Source organism: Oncorhynchus keta, chromosome 35 (assembly GCF_023373465.1).
Source record: "Oncorhynchus keta strain PuntledgeMale-10-30-2019 chromosome 35, Oket_V2, whole genome shotgun sequence".
NCBI lineage: Eukaryota > Metazoa > Chordata > Actinopteri > Salmoniformes > Salmonidae > Oncorhynchus > Oncorhynchus keta.
This window is the reverse complement of record NC_068455.1, coordinates 11,168,608-11,187,409: the sequence shown is the minus strand read 5'-3', so window position 1 is coordinate 11,187,409 and position 18,802 is coordinate 11,168,608. Positions and strand designations below refer to the sequence as shown.

The window sequence follows — 18,802 nt, the reverse complement described above, 5'->3', positions numbered from 1 at the left end:
TGTGCTCCTAATATAATTCATGAGGTTTAAATGTACAGAGAAGACAAGATGGCCAGAGACACTCAGAGCTTGGCTTTTAACAACACTAGTTAGTGAGTAAGCTGCATGACATGATACCGACTGATGGAGGGAACATCTTAACTTAGCAGACTGGTTGGCTGGTAATTGGCTTGGGAGAATGACGAGGCTGAAAGCGATAGTTCACTTTTAAATACAGTTTCAGTGTGTGTACGATTTACCTAGGTCAACTATACCTTTTTTTTAGGAAAGAACAGCATCTGTATGATAATTAATGACAGCTCTTCACCGTTAACACCCCCCCTCAGATCTCTGCCACTCACGGTAGTCATATAGCAGTTATAACAATTCATAAAGATGTTACGATGTTATGACTACGCCAGAGAAATGTGTTTCTGTTAGTGTCTTCACCGCAGACATTAGTGACCTTTGCCCTGTTGCAGTGGTGGGGAAAGTATCTATAAGTCATACTTGAGTAAAAGTAAAGACACCTAAAGAGAAAATGACTCAAGTAAAAGTGAGTCACACAGTAAACTATTACTACTTCAGTAAAAGTCTAAAAGTATTTCATTTTAGTTGCTTATGTATCAAAAGTAAATATAATTGCTAAAATGTACTTAAGTATCAAAAGTAAAGTAAATGTATAAATCATTTCAACTGTATGTATGTATTTTTTACAGATAGCTAGGGGCACACTTCAACACTCAGACATAATTTACACGAAGCATTTGTGTTTTTGTGTTTAGTGAGTCCGCCAGATGAGAGGCAGTAGAGATGATCAGGGATGTTCTCTTGATAAGCGTGTGAATTGGACCACTTTCCTGTCCTGCTAAGCCTTTAAAATGTACTTTTGGGTGTCAGGGAAACTGTATGGAGTAAAAAGTACATTATTTTCTTTAGGAATGTAGTGAGGTAAAAAGTAAAAGTTGTCAAAAATAGAAATAGTAAAGTAAAGTACAGATACTCAAAAAACTACTTAAGTAGTACTTTAAAGTAGTTTTCTTAAAGTACTTCACACCACTGCCCTGTTGTTTGTGTTAGAGATGTGTGAATACCAAAATCTGAGCCTCGTGTCATCACTAAGAGACAAATTCCTGAAGGGTTCTACTTCCTCCTCTCTGCCCCAACAAATTCATTCAAACACTGGCCTCATTACTGATACATCTAATCACCATTTTATTTCAGCGGGCTATCTCTTTGAAACAACCTCTAAGCCTATTCACAATGATATCGGGCCGGATGCTGATAGGGGAAACTTGATGAAAGATAGTCAAAGATTTTCTTTTCGGGCTATTTACAAACATAAGTCCTGAATGCTTTGTTAGCTATAGACAATAAAGAAATCCACAGGGCCCGACTAATTACCTCGAGCCACTTTAAAAATGTAACGGCTGTTGGTGGAAGAAGGTGAGGACCAAGGTGCAGTGTGGTACGTGTACATCTTTTATTAGTTGAACTGAACACTGAATAGCAAAACAACACAGAGAACAACCGAAACAGTTCTGTCTGGTGCAGACACAAAAACAGAAAGCAACTACCCACAAAAACTCAGTGGGATAAAGCTACCTAAGTATGGTTCTCAATTAGAGACAACGATAGACAGCTGCCTCTGATTGAGAACCACACCCGGCCAAACACACAGAAATAGAAAACATAGAACATAAAACAAAGAATGCCCCCAACCCCAACTCACGCCCTGACCAAACCAAAATAGAGACATAAAAAGGATCTCTAAGGTCAGGGCGTGACAAATAATTAAAAATTGGATGTAATAAATGTATCACTAGTCACTTTAAACAATGCCACTATATATAATGTTTACATACCCTACATTACTCATCTCATATGTATATACGCTACTCTATACCATCCACTGCATCTTGCCTATGCCGTTCGGCCATCGCTCATCCATATATTTATATGTAAATATTGTTATTAATTCCTTACACTTGTGTGTATAAAGTAGTTGTTGTGAAATTGTTAGATTACTTGTTAGTTATTACTGAATGGTTGGAACTAGAAGCACAAGCATTTCTCTACACTCGCATTAACATCTGCTAACCATGTGTATGTGACCAATACAATTCGATTTGATTTGATTTTCTATTTGATTTGATTTGATTTCCCCTTTATTTAACCAGGTAGGCAAGTTGAGACCAAGTTCTCATTTGCAACTGCGACCTGGCCAAGATAAAGCATAGCAGTTCGACACATACAAAAACACACGGAATAAACAAACATACACTCAATAATAATACAGTAGAATAATACAATAATACAGATTTGATTAGATCCCGGTCTTCTTAAGTGTGCAGCGCCGTCGTTGGCTCAGTAACTCAGGGTTTTTATTTAACATTGTCATCAGGAACTATTCAAAAACAATGGAAATCTGCTGTTGTGCTGCCTCTCCATAGGGGATCGTAGTGATCTTATTCATTATCGCCCATTTGAAGGCTTCCTCGTCTAGCTAAGATCCTTGGTAAATGTACAACTTTGCTATTTTTTTTCTGAGAAATGTAATGTGAAACAATCAGGGTTTAGACCTTGGCCTGGGCACTATTACTAAGCCAATCAGGGTTTGGGGCTGGACACTACTACTAAACCAATCAGGCTTTAGACCTAGGCCTGGGCACTATTACTAAACCAATCAGGGTTTAGATCTGGCCCTGGGCACTATTACTAAACCAATCAGGTTTTAGGCCTGGGCACTATTACTAAACCAATCAGGGTTTAGATCTGGGCCTGGGCACTATTACTAAACCAATGAGGGTTTAGGGCTGGGCACTATTACTAAACCAATCAGGGTTTAGACCTAGGCCTGGGAACTACTACTAAACCAATCAGGGTTTTGACCTGGGCCTGGTCACTACTACTAAACCAATCAGGGTTTAGACCTGGGCCTGGGCACTACTAGTAAGCCAATCAGGGTTTAGGTCTGAGCAGTACTACTAAACCAATCAGGGTTTAGACCTAGGCCTGGGCACTGGGCACTACTACTACACCAGTCAGGGTTTAGACCTAGGCCTGGGCACTGGGCACTACTACTACACCAATCAGGGTTTAGACCTAGGCCTGGGCACTGGGCACTACTACTAAACCAATCAGGGTTTAGACCTAGGCCTGGGCACTGGGCACTACTACTACACCAATCAGGGTTTAGACCTAGGCCTGGGCACTGGGCACTACTACTACACCAATCAGGGTTTAGACTGGGCACTACTACTAAACCAATCAGGGTTTAGACCTAGGCCTGGGCACTGGGCACTACTACTAAACCAATCAGGGTTTAGACCAGGCCTGGGCACTGGGCACTACTACTACACCAATCAGGGTTTAGACCTAGGCCTGGGCACTGGGCACTACTACTACACCAATCAGGGTTTAGACCAGGCCTGGGCACTGGGCACTACTACTACACCAATCAGGGTTTAGACCTAGGCCTGGGCACTGGGCACTACTACTACACCAATCAGGGTTTAGACCTAGGCCTGGGCACTGGGCACTACTACTACACCAATCAGGGTTTAGAGGCCTGGGCACTGGGCCTGGGCAGGCCTGGGCACTGGGCACTACTACTACACCAATCAGGGTTTAGACCTAGGCCTGGGCACTGGGCACTACTACTACACCAATCAGGGTTTAGACCTAGGCCTGGGCACTGGGCACTACTACTACACCAATCAGGGTTTAGACCTAGGCCTGGGCACTGGGCACTACTACTAAACCAATCAGGGTTTAGACCTAGGCCTGGGCACTGGGCACTACTACTAAACCAATCAGGGTTTAGACCTAGGCCTGGGCACTGGGCACTACTACTACACCAATCAGGGTTTAGACCTAGGCCTGGGCACTGGGCACTACTACTACACCAATCAGGGTTTAGACCTAGGCCTGGGCACTGGGCACTGGGCACTACTACTACACCAATCAGGGTTTAGACCTAGGCCTGGGCACTGGGCACTACTACTACACCAATCAGGGTTTAGACCTAGGCCTGGGCACTGGGCACTACTACTACACCAATCCGGGTTTAGACCTAGGCCTGGGCACTGGGCACTACTACTACACCAATCAGGGTTTAGACCTAGGCCTGGGGGCACTACTTACACCAATCAGGGTTTAGACCTAGGCCTGGGCACTGGGCACTACTACTACACCAATCAGGGTTTAGACCTAGGCCTGGGCACTGGGCACTACTACTACACCAATCAGGGTTTAGACCTAGGCCTGGGCACTGGGCACTACTACTACACCAATCAGGGTTTAGACCTAGGCCTGGGCACTGGGCACTACTACTACACCAATCAGGGTTTAGACCTAGGCCTGGGCACTGGGCACTACTACTACACCAATCCGGGTTAAGAACTGGGCCCTATTACAACAACAACCACTTAGTTAATAGTTAATGATCTTATCAATGCTTTCCACACTCAAATGAAATGTTCGTTCTGAAGCTTGTGATACTGTTGCCATTTTATTGAATAAGTCGTCCTCGATAGGTCTAAGCTCTGAAAACCTGTTCGTGATACCATGATTATCTTAGTGACAGATCCCAGGTCATCGTGATTGATGGAATTTCTTGAAATACATAAAAGTGTACCACAGGGAGTCGATTTTGGGAACCTGTTCTCTTCATTATGTATATAAACACCATTGGTAAATCTGTTAAACATGTTTTGACTTAATCTCTATGCAGATGATAGTATTATGTATTCTATTGCCCTGACTGTTGATATGGCTGTGTCAACACTACAGTCAGATTTTATAGCTGTGCCAGAATCCCTTGCTGATATAAAACTTGTGCTTAATACGGGCAAAACAAAATACATGTTGTTTTCAAAGTCTTGTGAAAAGTGTTTCAGATGATGTAACGGCGTTCTTCGTTTGTCGAAAGAGAGTCGGACCGAAATGCAGCGTGGTGGTTACTCATGTCTTTAATGAAACAAATGACGATACATGAAATAACTTAATAAATACAAAATCAACAAACGGAACGTGAAACCTAATTACAGCCTATCTGGTGAAACTACACAGAGACAGGAACAATCACCCACGAAATACACAGTGAAACCCAGGCTACCTAAATACGGTTCCCCATCAGAGACAACAAGAATCACCTGACTCTGATTGAGAACCGCCTCAGGCAGCCAAGCCTAAACTAGACACACCCCTAATCAACCACAATCCCAATGCCTACAAAAAACCCAATACGACAACACAATAAACCCATGTCACACCATGGCCTGAACAAATATATAACGAAAACACAAAATACAATGACCAAGGCGTGACAGATGAGCTGCATGTTCACACATTAGATGGTTCTTTAATCGAATGCGTTCCCACATACTTAGGCTTTTGGATTGATATGGATTTGACATTTAAACAACATATAGATTAGCTGGATTTAAAGTTGGCTTTTTCTACAGAAAGAAATTGTGCCTTTCAGTGAATTTCATGAAAATAAAAATAGTGAAACAATTTTTTACTTATTATTTTTTGATAAAACTAGACAAAATATTTTCACTTCACCAAATAATTGATTGAAACACACTGCTTTGCCTCAACAGCACTCTGTAGGGTAGCACCATGGTGTACCTCTGGATATATTGGCAAAACCTAGGAGGCTCATGGTTCTTACCCCCTTCCATAGACTTACACAGTAATTATGACAACTTCCGGAGGACGTCCTCCAACCTGTCAAAGCTCTTCAAGCATGAACTGGCATTTTGTCCACCCAATCAAAGGATCAGAGAATTAATCTAGTACTGAAAGCATTAGCTACAGATAGCTAGCACTGCAGTGCATAAAATGTGGTGAGGAGTTGACCCAAAGAGAGAGAGAAAGACAATAGTTAAATGGTTTTGAACAAATTCATTTCTTTCCAAATAGAGGAGAAGCACGAGAGAGAGACCTAGACATATTTTTTAGTATATTTTTGTTCGCTTTCATTTAGCTAGCATTGAATACAGCTAGCTAGTTTACCCTACTTAAACACTCGGCTCAAATAGAGAGGGATGCTATATTAGCTAGCTGGCTATGGCTATCCAACACTGTAACTCTTCCAAGTTAAGGAAAGCGTTTGTATTAATTTATTGCCACCCGTGGCCCACCTCTGTAACTTCTAAACTGCTTGCTGCTGACTGTACACAATACTGCATGATTGTAGCGGGATTACTAACGCATTCGTTCTAGTTCCTATGTTGACTATGACGTGACAACATCACAGTTTTGGGCTCCTGAGTGGCAGCGGTCTACGGCACTGCATCACAGTGCTAGAGGCGTTACTACAGACCCTGCTTCGATCCCAATGTCAAGAGTGTGCACAGCTGTCATCAAGTCAAAGGGTTGCTACTTTGAAGAATCTCAAATATAAGATATATCATATTTGTTTTACACTTCTTTGGTTACTACATGATTCCCGTATGTGTTATTTCATGATTTAGATGTCTTTAATATTATTCTTCAATGTAAAAAAAAATATTTAAAAAAATAAAGAAAAACCCTTGAATGAGTAGGTGTGTCCAAGATATTGACTGGTGCCGTAGATGCAGACAAGAGTGCAAGGCAGTGTTGAATGTATCACTTTCTGTCGCCTTGATTACTTAAAATAATTTCGACCTGCGCACCTACCTTGTAAACACTCTTTCATAGGCTAGGTTGTAGCAACCTCGTGATGGGGTACAGGGACAATTCTAGTATCATGTAGTAGCATAAACCTATGGATGTTACTTTGAGATGGGTGAATGGAATATGAATGACAGTCATCCGATATGCTGTAAAAGAAATAAGGCCATGTTCATGAAAGAAATAATCATCCTCCCTCATCTAAAACGGCACTGGCCGCCACTGCTGTTGAAGTACAGACACCTGAGTTGCTTTATCCATTGACAGGATTGGTTAACTCTTGAGGTGCCCAGGGTCTCCACCTAGCTAGGTAAATCTGTTGACAGGATTGGTTAACTCTTGAGGTTCCTAGGGTCTCCACCTAGCTAGGTAAATCTGTTAACAGGATTGGTTAACTCTTGAGGTTCCTAGGGTCTCCACCTAGCTAGGTAAATCTGTTGACAGGATTGGTTAACTCTTGAGGTTCCTAGGGTCTCCACCTAGCTAGGTAAATCTGTTGACAGGATTGGTTAACTCTTGAGGTTCCCAGGGTCTCCACCTAGCTAGGTAAATCTGTTGACAGGATTGGTTAACTCTTGAGGTTCCTAGGGTCTCCACCTAGCTAGGTAAATCTGTTGACAGGATTGGTTAACTATTGCGGTTCCCAGGGTCTCCACCTAGCTAGGTAAATCTGTTGACAGGATTGGTTAACTCTTGAGGTTCCCAGGGTCTCCACCTAGCTAGGTAAATCTGTTAACAGGTCTGGTTAACTCTTGAGGTGCCCAGGGTCTCCACCTAGCTAGGTAAATCTGTTGACAGGTCTGGTTAACTCTTGAGGTGCCCAGGGTCTCCACCTAGCTAGGTAAATCTGTTGACAGGATTGGTTAACTCTTGAGGTTCCTAGGGTCTCCACCTAGCTAGGTAAATCTGTTGACAGGATTGGTTAACTATTGCGGTTCCCAGGGTCTCCACCTAGCTAGGTAAATCTGTTGACAGGATTGGTTAACTCTTGAGGTTCCCAGGGTCTCCACCTAGCTAGGTAAATCTGTTGACAGGATTGGTTAACTCTTGAGGTTCCTAGGGTCTCCACCTAGCTAGGTAAATCTGCTTTTAGTTTTATTGCCCCGTATTGCTGGAACAAAATTCAAAATACATTTCATCTTGATGTTTTGTTCACATTCGGGCAATTTATAGTATTGATTGGGGAATTACTGTGTACATACACTGATAATCACCAATGTAGGATTTGTAGTGCTGTCAGCCTGTCACAGAAAGTGAATCGACTCGAATTGAATGGTACTTCCATGATCCCCAAGGGGGGGAATTTAATTGTACTTCCATGATCCCCAAGGGGGGAATTGAATGGTACTTCCATGATCCCCAAGGGGGGAATTGAATTGTATTTCCATGATCCCCAAGGGGGGAATTGAATTGTATTTCCATGATCCCCAAGGGGGGAATTGAATTGTATTTCCATGATCCCCAAGGGGGGAATTGAATGGTACTTCCATGATCCCCAAGGGGGGAATTGAATTGTACTTCCATGATCCCCAAGGGGGGGAATTGAATGGTACTTCCATGATCCCCAAGGGGGGAATTGAATTGTATTTCCATGATCCCCAAGGGGGGGAATTGAATGGTACTTCCATGATCCCCAAGGGGGGAATTGAATTGTATTTCCATGATCCCCAAGGGGGGAATTGAATTGTATTTCCATGATCCCCAAGGGGGGGAATTGAATGGTACTTCCATGATCCCCAAGGGGGGGAATTGAATTGTACTTCCATGATCCCCAAGGGGGGAATTGAATGGTACTTCCATGATCCCCAAGGGGGGGAATTGAATGGTACTTCCATGATCCCCAAGGGGGGGAATTGAATGGTACTTCCATGATCCCCAAGGGGGGGAATTGAATTGTACTTCCATGATCCCCAAGGGGGGAATTGAATTGTACTTCCATGATCCCCAAGGGGGGGGAATTGAATGGTACTTCCATGATCCCCAAGGGGGGAATTGAATGGTACTTCCATGATCCCCAAGGGGGGGAATTGAATGGTACTTCCATGATCCCCAAGGGGGGGAATTGAATGGTACTTCCATGATCCCCAAGGGGGGAATTGAATTGTATTTCCATGATCCCCAAGGGGGGGGAATTGAATGGTACTTCCATGATCCCCAAGGGGGGATTGAATGGTACTTCCATGATCCCCAAGGGGGGGAATTGAATTGTCACAGGTTTTATATTGAAATCACAGCCGTTGCAAACATGCAGAGTGTTGTGCTACTTTGCGTGACAGATTCTCGCATCTAGTCAAATGCAGGGAGCTGTAAAGTTTGTAATGTTTGCGTTAGTTAGTGTTAGTTTGTGTCCGCTGTCTGTTTCAGTGTTTGTGTGTGTATGTGTGTTTATGTAAGTGTATCTAACTTGTGTCTCTGTCTCTCTCCAGGTCAGTGCTGTCCGGAGGCTGTCGGAAGCGTAGCGACAGCAATCCCCCCTGTGACTCCCCATTAGTTAGCAGCGACCCCAAGGAGGACCACACCTACAGCACCAACCAATCGGATGACGGCAGCGACTACACCAGCGACTCCAGTCTCCGCCCCATTGCCCGTGACGTCGCCAACGATTCAGACTTTGACTACGAGGACGACGAAGACGACAAGAGCAAGATCCAGCTGGAGATCAAGAAGGAGGAGCCGCGCGATTGGCCTATAGACACGTTAGACTCCACCCTTTCCAGCCAGCAGCACAACAAGAAGCGGCATCACTTCCTGAAAGCCAAGCAGCGGATGGGCGTGGCTAGCGACACCCTCCCGCTAAAAAAACGGCGCTCAGAAAAGCCGCCAGAGAGTGATGACGAGGAGATGAAGGAGGCGGCGGGTTCGCTGCTCCACTTGGCTGGCGTCCGGGCCTGCTTGAACAATATCACCAACAGAACCGCCAAGGGCCAGAAAGAACAGAAAGAACCCACAAAAAACTGACCACAGAAAGACAGAGATAGAGAGAGAGAGACAGAGAGAGAGAGACAGAGAGAGAGAGAGAGAGGGAGAGAGAGACAGAGAGAGAGACAGAGAGAGAGAAACAGAGAGAGAGAGAGACAGAGAGAGAGAGAGAGGGAGAGAGACAGAGAGAGAGACAGAGAGAGAGAGACAGAGAGAGAGAGAGAGAGAGAGCGAGAGAGAGAGAGAGAGAAAGACAGAGAGAGAAAGACGGAGAGAGAGAGACAAGGAGAGAGACAAGGAGAGAGAGACAGAGAGAGAGAGAGACAGGGAGAGAGAGACAGAGAGACAGAGAGAGAGAGAGAGAGAGAGAGAGAGAGAGAGAGAGAGAGAGAGAGAGACAGAGACAGAGCGAGAGAGACAAAGAGAAATACAAAACATCACTTTTAATATAGAAATGTACACTGTCTTTTTTCCAGGACATCAGGTGAATTCTGAAAGATTTGTGGCAATATCAAAAACAATCACTTTGTTTTCCTATCTTTAAAGTTAATGTTTTTGAAGGTTGCAAAAAAATATGTTTTTTTTATTTGTTTTGTTTGTTTTTTTATTTGTTTAAAGGATATTAAAGCCATAGCCAAAACTTTTTCTGATATTCAGCTAAGTTAGCAGGTTTCTGTTGGCTGAAAATAACACGAATGAGAAACAAAAATGAAAACTGCCCCATCCATGGATCGGCTTGGTTGTATGAATAGAGTAGGGGGATCAAATTGTTACTCTTTTCAAAATGTACCCAGTCCCAAACTATTACCCTTTACAGGCTCATCAGACGCAGCTAACACTACATAATACATTTCAGCAGGATCATACACTTGTTATTTCTGTGGAATTTCCTGGTATAAAGTTCTTATGGGGTGCTTATCACTGACTATTTTGTTTTTACAGTGATATAGATCATTAAAATGTAATAAAGTAAGTATTCAGGGTCAGATCTTAACATGAGATTGATGTCTAAGGCCTGCATATTCCTGTTAGGATGTGACCATATACCTCAATATGTCACAATAAATAAGCACAAATACACATGCTATCCTGGCTAAAGCAATGTTATATTAGTCAACTAGTTCACTGAAGTAATACAGGTATATGCTGAAGTAATACAGGTATATGCTGAAGTAATACAGGTATATGCTGAAGTAATACAGGTATATGCTGAAGTAATACAGGTATATGCTGAAGTAATACAGGTATATCCCCTTTGTTCGGCATCAGACTTTCGAAAACAATGGTGCTAATATGTCGGCTATTTAAAAATATATATTTTAAACCTAGTTTGCCAAACTCTGTCTTGTCTGTGTGCGAAGCAGCTTCCCCAGATATATCTTTGACATTAAATGATGTGATGCTGTTAGCTTAGTGACCATTAGCCTAGCTAAGCTCGTAGAAAATATACTCATCAGTTATCCTAGTCTAACTAAGCCCATAGAAAAGACACTCGGTAGCCAGTTTTTGTATGTCCTTCCTTTGTCGTGTCAGTATTGAAACAGTGCCATATAGGTATTGGTCAGCCCACTGATGATGGTAGCACTTCCTTAGCTAGCTGTCTTTCTGACTGCTAATCACATTTAGCCACTGGCACTAGCTAGCATGCCAAGGCAGAGGGGACAGTGTTGTTTTCCCCTTAAAGGTTGACTGTAGGACTGTAGTGAGGTGAAGTTCGCTGGTACAAGTGGGATGAAGGAAGGGTTTTGTTTTGTTCCTGACGTGGTCTTCTCTAAATGTAAGCTAATTGTGTTTGGTAAAAGCCATCGGCTAATAGTCTGGCTCGCGCTTATCAGAGAGGAAAATAACAGAAAATATGTTGAGAGAACCTCAAAATTGTCCCTTTGTCCTTTTATGAAAGCAATGGACAAGAATAACTGGAGTTTTACTCCAGTGATATAGTGATATTCTCCCCGTGGCACAACCACCTGAACACCTTGATGTGTTGGATGGGAAATGATGCTGTGAAACATGTGATTTCGTGTGAGAAGAACAGTCATATGACTGTGGAGCTGTTTATTTTAGTGTTTGTTTGTGTTTACTAACCTACCCTCATGACGTAATAAAGCAATTTCATCCCGTCAGGATAACACTGTATAAAAAGTTAAACTAGAGTTTTAGAATTTTTTTGCTAAGTTTAAGCAATGTAGCCAGCATGATTTCTTTCTCTCCAAATCGTGTTGTATGGGTTCTGTAAAGAAAAAGATAAAAACATGTTTATATTCAGACAAAGATCATGTTTGGTAAATAATGTATCTAGCATGAAGCATGAATTATTTTCATATAAGTATCCTAGCGAGCTAAAAGGTTCTGCCTGGAAGTTCTGTGTCCATAGGTGTGGAATCCTTCTCTGTTGTTTTGTCTTTTTGATTTGCTGGTTCCTTTCTTGTCATCCTCACTCAACCTTGTTTTAACTTGGGCTTTGATACAGTCAGACAAACTTATTCAGGGACAAAAAGCTGGTCTGTTGGGCAAATCTCTGTCTGCGATATGATGGTACCTCTCTATCCTCCCGTTGGTAGATGGCAACTTCCTTCATCCATAGTGGATAAAACTACCATGTCCCAATGTTTGTTTGTGGTCACTAGATGGCCATGTTAGAAAGGACACAACTGACAAAATGGTCAGATCTTCTTGGCATGAAGATGAGTGATTTCTGCGTTAAAAGGACCAAACGTCCTCTGTCTTCTCCAGCATGGCCGTATAGTGACCTTGTGTCTGATGGGTTCTCCCTGACAGGTGAATGTTGAAGCCTGTGTGATTAAAGGTGAGGTTGGGTGGTAGTGAGTGTCTGTTCTCTCACCCTTCCTCCTCTGTGTCTGATGGCTTCTCCCTGACAGGTGAATGTTGAAGCCTGTGTGATTAAAGGTGAGGTTGGGTGGTAGTGAGTGTCTGTTCTCTCACCTTTCCTCCTCTGTGTCTGATGGCTTCTCCCTGACAGGTGAATGTTGAAGCCTGTGTGATTAAAGGTGAGGTTGGGTGGTAGTGAGTGTCTGTTCTCTCACCTTTCCTCCTCTGTGTCTGATGGCTTCTCCCTGACAGGTGAATGTTGAAGCCTGTGTGATTAAAGGTGAGGTTGGGTGGTAGTGAGTGTCTGTTCTCTCACCTTTCCTCCTCTGTGTCTGATGGCTTCTCCCTGACAGGTGAATGTTGAAGCCTGTGTGATTAAAGGTGAGGTTGGGTGGTAGTGAGTGTCTGTTCTCTCACCTTTCCTCCTCTGTGTCTGATGGCTTCTCCCTGACAGGTGAATGTTGAAGCCTGTGTGATTAAAGGTGAGGTTGGGTGGTAGTGAGTGTCTGTTCTCTCACCTTTCCTCCTCTGTGTCTGATGGCTTCTCCCTGACAGGTGAATGTTGAAGCCTGTGTGATTAAAGGTGAGGTTGGGTGGTAGTGAGTGTCTGTTCTCTCACCCTTCCTCCTCTGTGTCTGATGGCTTCTCCCTGACAGGTGAATGTTGAAGCCTGTGTGATTAAAGGTGAGGTTGGGTGGTAGTGAGTGTCTGTTCTCTCACCTTTCCTCCTCTGTGTCTGATGGCTTCTCCCTGACAGGTGAATGTTGAAGCCTGTGTGATTAAAGGTGAGGTTGGGTGGTAGTGAGTGTCTGTTCTCTCACCTTTCCTCCTCTGTGTCTGTTCTTCCATCGCTTCTTTATTTTCTAAGGTTTTAGACGTCGTTGATATTTCAATGTCTTCCTTTTATTTGTTATTTTTGTTTGTTTATGAAACAGGAATTTACCAAAGTGTTTTGGGGTTGTTATTTTATGTATCCGGCTGTGTTGTTGTCCTTTCTACTCTTGTAGCTCTTCAGGTCTTTGTTGTCAGTATTAAGAAGGCTACTATAGACTCGTTGGACAGGTAATAACTCGAAGGAAACTCACAAAATAAGACGGCTAGATAAATACAAACTACATAGTGCGTATTTTTACATTATCTCACCAGATTGCACTAAGATATTAAATGAAAGATTCATTTCAGTGCCAAAGGCTTTAATAATTCCTTATCTACCTGAAATAGATTACAAACATGTGAACACGTCAAACGCTGCCAGTGTGCTGTTACATTTCTGTCAGATGGCCGTCCGACTGTCCCAGTCCTTGTTGTTGGAACCTACCACACTACTCGCTGTGCATTGGCTCCTTGGAATGGATTCCATTTCCAGAACATGCTCATTTTTTTTGTGTGGCCTTTTTAGTTGAATATAACACCCATAATACACTCCATTTGACCAGAGCTAACTAACCCAATGAGGCTCTGGTCGAATTAGTGCACTATATGGACAACATCCCGTATTTTTCCTTCATTAAGTTGAGGTGATGTGTAAATGTGTCTTCCACTGATAATATATTACTAAAGATACGTTATCGTTTGTGGGATACTGCCTGTCTAAAGTCTAACACTCACTAGATAACTCTTCCTCCAATCACAATCCTTCAGGTGCCACAACGTTTGAAGTGTTCTGGAAAAAAACATTTAATATGAATTATTATCAGTGAACTGTCAATACTAGCCAGGCAAATAGTGATGTATCTATTGATGAGTTTTAAAAAAGTGTTTATTTGTTTTATCGTGTTTTTTGATTGTTTTATATCTATTTTTCTTCCATGTTTATTGTTTGGAGGGGTTTTATGAGGAGAAGAATGGTCAATGCATTGCCGGGTACTTATTTGGGGTACATTTTTCACCTGGTCGTCATGGAAACTGCATGGTACTTTATCTCACTTACATCAATAAATTCCGAAAGAATCAGCAACTGCTGGGTTTTAAGAGATCTTTACTGGTGCTTAGTTTTCAACTAATAACTTAAACAACACAGAGCAATTTGTGGTTACAAATATTGAGTGACTTTATTACCCCTGTTGTTGTTTAACAGAGAAACAAAACACCAAAAAGTCCCCATGTAGTTTCTATGTAAATAAGAGGCAGGTAGTGTTCTGTAAAAACATGCTACTGATCATTTCTGTGTCCTGTTCCTGAACCCCGTAGTCTTGATGGCATGACCTTCCAGCTGATCTGGTAATATGGAGTCCTCCGTAGGTGCGTTCTGTATTTCATTGATGTGTATTCATATTGCCAAAGACAAACTACTTCATCAATTCATGTAAATATCACCGTGTCCGTTACTATGACGAACGTATGTTAAAAAAAAAAAAAAAAAAAAAAACGTACCATAAGGTTTCTGTGCTGTATTGTCTTCCAGTTGAAATGAAAACAGTTACTCCTGTGGTCAGGTTCCTTCAATAAGCCTTTAATAAATCTTTATGTATTTGAACTTTCAAACCCACACGAGTGGCTGGACTTTTTATGCCACTTAGCAGCACCTATTTGTGGTTATCATGTACATTTTGTTTGCTGTTCAAACCCCTCCACTTGTGGTTGTTTGGGAATACCTTAAGCACTCCTGCTTCTTCTTTTCATCAAGCCTTTGTATATTTTCTACTCCTCATTTCTACATTTTAGAGACGGTTTCCGGACTTTAGAAAGAAAAGATGGGAAGTGGAAAGAAGGGTGAGGACAGGAAGAAGAGAGGAGAACAGGAAGAGGAAAGAAGGGTGAGGACAGGAAGAAGAGGAGAACAGGAAGAAGAGAGGAGAACAGGAAGAGGAAAGAAGGGTGAGGACAGGAAGAAGAGGAGAACAGGAAGAGGAAAGAAGGGTGAGGACAGGAAGAAGAGGAGAACAGGAAGAAGAGAGGAGAACAGGAAGAAGAGGAGAACAGGAAGAGGAAAGAAGGGTGAGGACAGGAAGAAGAGGAGAACAGGAAGAAGAGAGGAGAACAGGAAGAAGAGGAGAACAGGAAGAGGAAAGAGGAGAACAGGAAGAAGAGAGGAGAACAGGAAGAGGAAAGAAGGGTGAGGACAGGAAGAAGAGGAGAACAGAGAAGAAGAAGAGGAGAACAGGAAGAGGAAAGAAGGGTGAGGACAGGAAGAAGAGGAGAACAGGAAGAGAGGAGAACAGGAAGAAGAGGAGAACAGGAAGAGGAAAGAAGGGTGAGGACAGGAAGAAGAGGAGAACAGGAAGAAGAGAGGAGAACAGGAAGAAGAGGAGAACAGGAAGAGGAAAGAAGGGTGAGGACAGGAAGAAGAGGAGAACAGGAAGAAGAGAGGAGAACAGGAAGAAGAGGAGAACAGGAAGAGGAAAGAAGGGTGAGGACAGGAAGAAGAGGAGAACAGGAAGAACAGAGGAGAAGAAGAAGAGGAGAACAGGAAGAGGAAAGAAGGGTGAGGACAGGAAGAAGAGGAGAACAGGAAGAAGAGAGGAGAACAGAAGAAGAGGAGAACAGGAAGAGGAAAGAAGGGTGAGGACAGGAAGAAGAGGAGAACAGGAAGAAGGAAGAACAGGAAGAAGAGGAGAACAGGAAGAGGAAAGAAGGGTGAGGACAGGAAGAAGAGGAGAACAGGAAGAAGAGAGGAGAACAGGAAGAGGAAAGAAGGGTGAGGACAGGAAGAAGAGAGGAGAACAGGAAGAGGAAAGAAGGGTGAGGACAGGAAGAAGAGGAGAACAGGAAGAAGAGTGGAGAACAGGAAGAGGAAAGAAGGGTGAGGACAGGAAGAAGAGGAGAACAGGAAGAAGAGAGGAGAACAGGAAGAGGAAAGAAGGGTGAGGACAGGAAGAAGAGGAGAACAGGAAGAAGAGAGGAGAACAGGAAGAAGAGGAGAACAGGAAGAGGAAAGAAGGGTGAGGACAGGAAGAAGAGGAGAACAGGAAGAAGAGAGGAGAACAGGAAGAAGAGGAGAACAGGAAGAGGAAAGAAGGGTGAGGACAGGAAGAAGAGAGGAGAACAGGAAGAGGAAAGAAGGGTGAGGACAGGAAGAAGAGGAGAACAGGAAGAAGAGAGGAGAACAGGAAGAAGAGGAGAACAGGAAGAGGAAAGAAGGGTGAGGACAGGAAGAAGAGGAGAACAGGAAGAAGAGAGGAGAACAGGAAGAAGAGGAGAACAGGAAGAGGAAAGAAGGGTGAGGACAGGAAGAAGAGGAGAACAGGAAGAAGAGAGGAGAACAGGAAGAAGAGGAGAACAGGAAGAGGAAAGAAGGGTGAGGACAGGAAGAAGAGGAGAACAGGAAGAAGAGAGGAGAACAGGAAGAGGAAAGAAGGGTGAGGACAGGAAGAAGAGAGGAGAACAGGAAGAGGAAAGAAGGGTGAGGACAGGAAGAAGAGGAGAACAGGAAGAAGAGGAGAACAGGAAGAGGAAAGAAGGGTGAGGACAGGAAGAAGAGGAGAACAGGAAGAAGAGAGGAGAACAGGAAGAGGAAAGAAGGGTGAGGACAGGAAGAAGAGAGGAGAACAGGAAGAGGAAAGAAGGGTGAGGACAGGAAGAAGAGGAGAACAGGAAGACGAGAGGAGAACAGGAAGAGGACAGAAGGGTGAGGAGAGGAAGAAGAGAGGAGAACAGGAAGAGTAAAGAAGGGTGAGGACAGGAAGAAGAGAGGAGAACAGGAAGAGGGAAGAAGGGTGAGGACAGGAAGAAGAGAGGAGAACAGGAAGAGGAAAGAAGGGTGAGGACAGGAAGAAGAGGAGAACAGGAAGAGGAAAGAAGGGTGAGGACAGGAAGAAGAGAGGAAAACAGGAAGAGGAAAGAAGGGTGAGGACAGGAAGAAGAGAGGAGAACAGGAAGAGGAAAGAAGAGTGAGGACAGGAAGAAGAGAGGAGAGGAGAACAGGAAGAGGAAAGAAGAGTGAGGACAGGAAGAAGAGAGGAGAGGAAGAAGAGAGAACAGGAAGAGGAAAGAAGAGTGAGGACAGGAAGAAGAGAGGAGAACAGGAAGAGGAAAGAAGGGTGAGGACAGGAAGAAGCGAGGATAACAGGAGGAGGAGAGAAGAGTAGGGACAGGAAGAAGAGAGGATAACAGGAGGAGTGAAGAGTAGGGACAGGAAGAAGAGAGGAGAACAGGAGGAGTGAAGAGTAGGGACACGAAGAAGAGAGGAGAACAGGAGGAGGAGTGAAGAGTAGTGACATGAAGAAGAGAGGAGAACAGGAGGAGAGAAGAGTAGGGACAGGAAGAAGAGAGGAGAACAGGAGGAGGAGAGAAGAGTAGGGACAGGAAGAAGAGAGGAGAACAGGAGGAGGAGTCAAGAGTAGGGACAGGAAGAAGAGAGGAGAACAGGAGGAGGAGTGAAGAGTACGGACAGGAAGAAGAGAGGAGAACAGGAGGAGGAGTGAAGAGTAGGGACACAAAGAAGAGAGGAAACAGGAGGAGGAGGAAGAGTAGGGACAGGAAGAAGAGAGGAGAACAGGAGGAGGAGTGAAGAGTAGGGACAGGAAGAAGAGAGGAGAACAGGAGGAGGAGTGAAGAGTAGGGACAGGAAGAAGAGAGGAGAACAGGAGGAGGAGTGAAGAGTAGGGACAGGAAGAAGAGAGGAGAACAGGAGGAGTGAAGAGTAGGGACAGGAAGAAGAGAGGAGAACAGGAGGAGGAGAGAAGAGTAGGGACAGGAAGAAGAGAGGAGAACAGGAAGAGGAAAGAAGGGTGAGGACAGGAAGAAGAGGAGAACAGGAAGAAGAGTGGAGAACAGGAAGAGGAAAGAAGGGTGAGGAGAGGAAGAAGAGAGGAGAACAGGAAGAGGAAAGAAGGGTGAGGACAGGAAGAAGAGGAGAACAGGAAGAAGAGTGGAGAACAGGAAGAGGAAAGAAGGGTGAGGACAGGAAGAAGAGGAGAACAGGAAGAAGAGAGGAGAACAGGAAGAGGAAAGAAGGGTGAGGACAGGAAGAAGAGAGGAGAACAGGAAGAGGAAAGAAGGGTGAGGACAGGAAGAAGAGGAGAACAGGAAGACGAGAGGAGAACAGGAAGAGGACAGAAGGGTGAGGAGAGGAAGAAGAGAGGAGAACAGGAAGAGTAAAGAAGGGTGAGGACAGGAAGAAGAGAGGAGAACAGGAAGAGGGAAGAAGGGTGAGGACAGGAAGAAGAGAGGAGAACAGGAAGAGGAAAGAAGGGTGAGGACAGGAAGAAGAGAGGAGAACAGGAAGAGGAAAGAAGAGTGAGGACAGGAAGAAGAGAGGAGAGGAGAACAGGAAGAGGAAAGAAGAGTGAGGACAGGAAGAAGAGAGGAGAGGAAGAAGAGAGAACAGGAAGAGGAAAGAAGAGTGAGGACAGGAAGAAGAGAGGAGAACAGGAAGAGGAAAGAAGGGTGAGGACAGGAAGAAGCGAGGATAACAGGAGGAGGAGAGAAGAGTAGGGACAGGAAGAAGAGAGGAGAACAGGAGGAGTGA

General features: G+C 43.9%; 1 protein-coding gene across 2 annotated transcripts in view; it reads left to right on the top strand.

The window, feature by feature from the left end:
* Positions 1-13,232, top strand: part of LOC118378836 (forkhead box protein N3-like) — a 173,689-nt gene extending 160,457 nt beyond the window's left edge. Inside the window, exons 6-7 of one of the 2 annotated variants that reach the window (XR_008092468.1) lie at positions 9,072-12,981; positions 13,083-13,232. Coding sequence is in view for 1 of the 2 variants with exons in the window: in XM_052496500.1 (XP_052352460.1) it covers positions 9,072-9,603 (532 nt within the window). In the remaining variant the exon portion in view is untranslated. Of the gene's footprint in view, positions 1-9,071 lie in introns of both variants that reach the window. The other variant, XM_052496500.1, reaches the window with a different exon arrangement.
* The last annotated feature ends 5,570 nt before the right edge of the window (positions 13,233-18,802 follow it).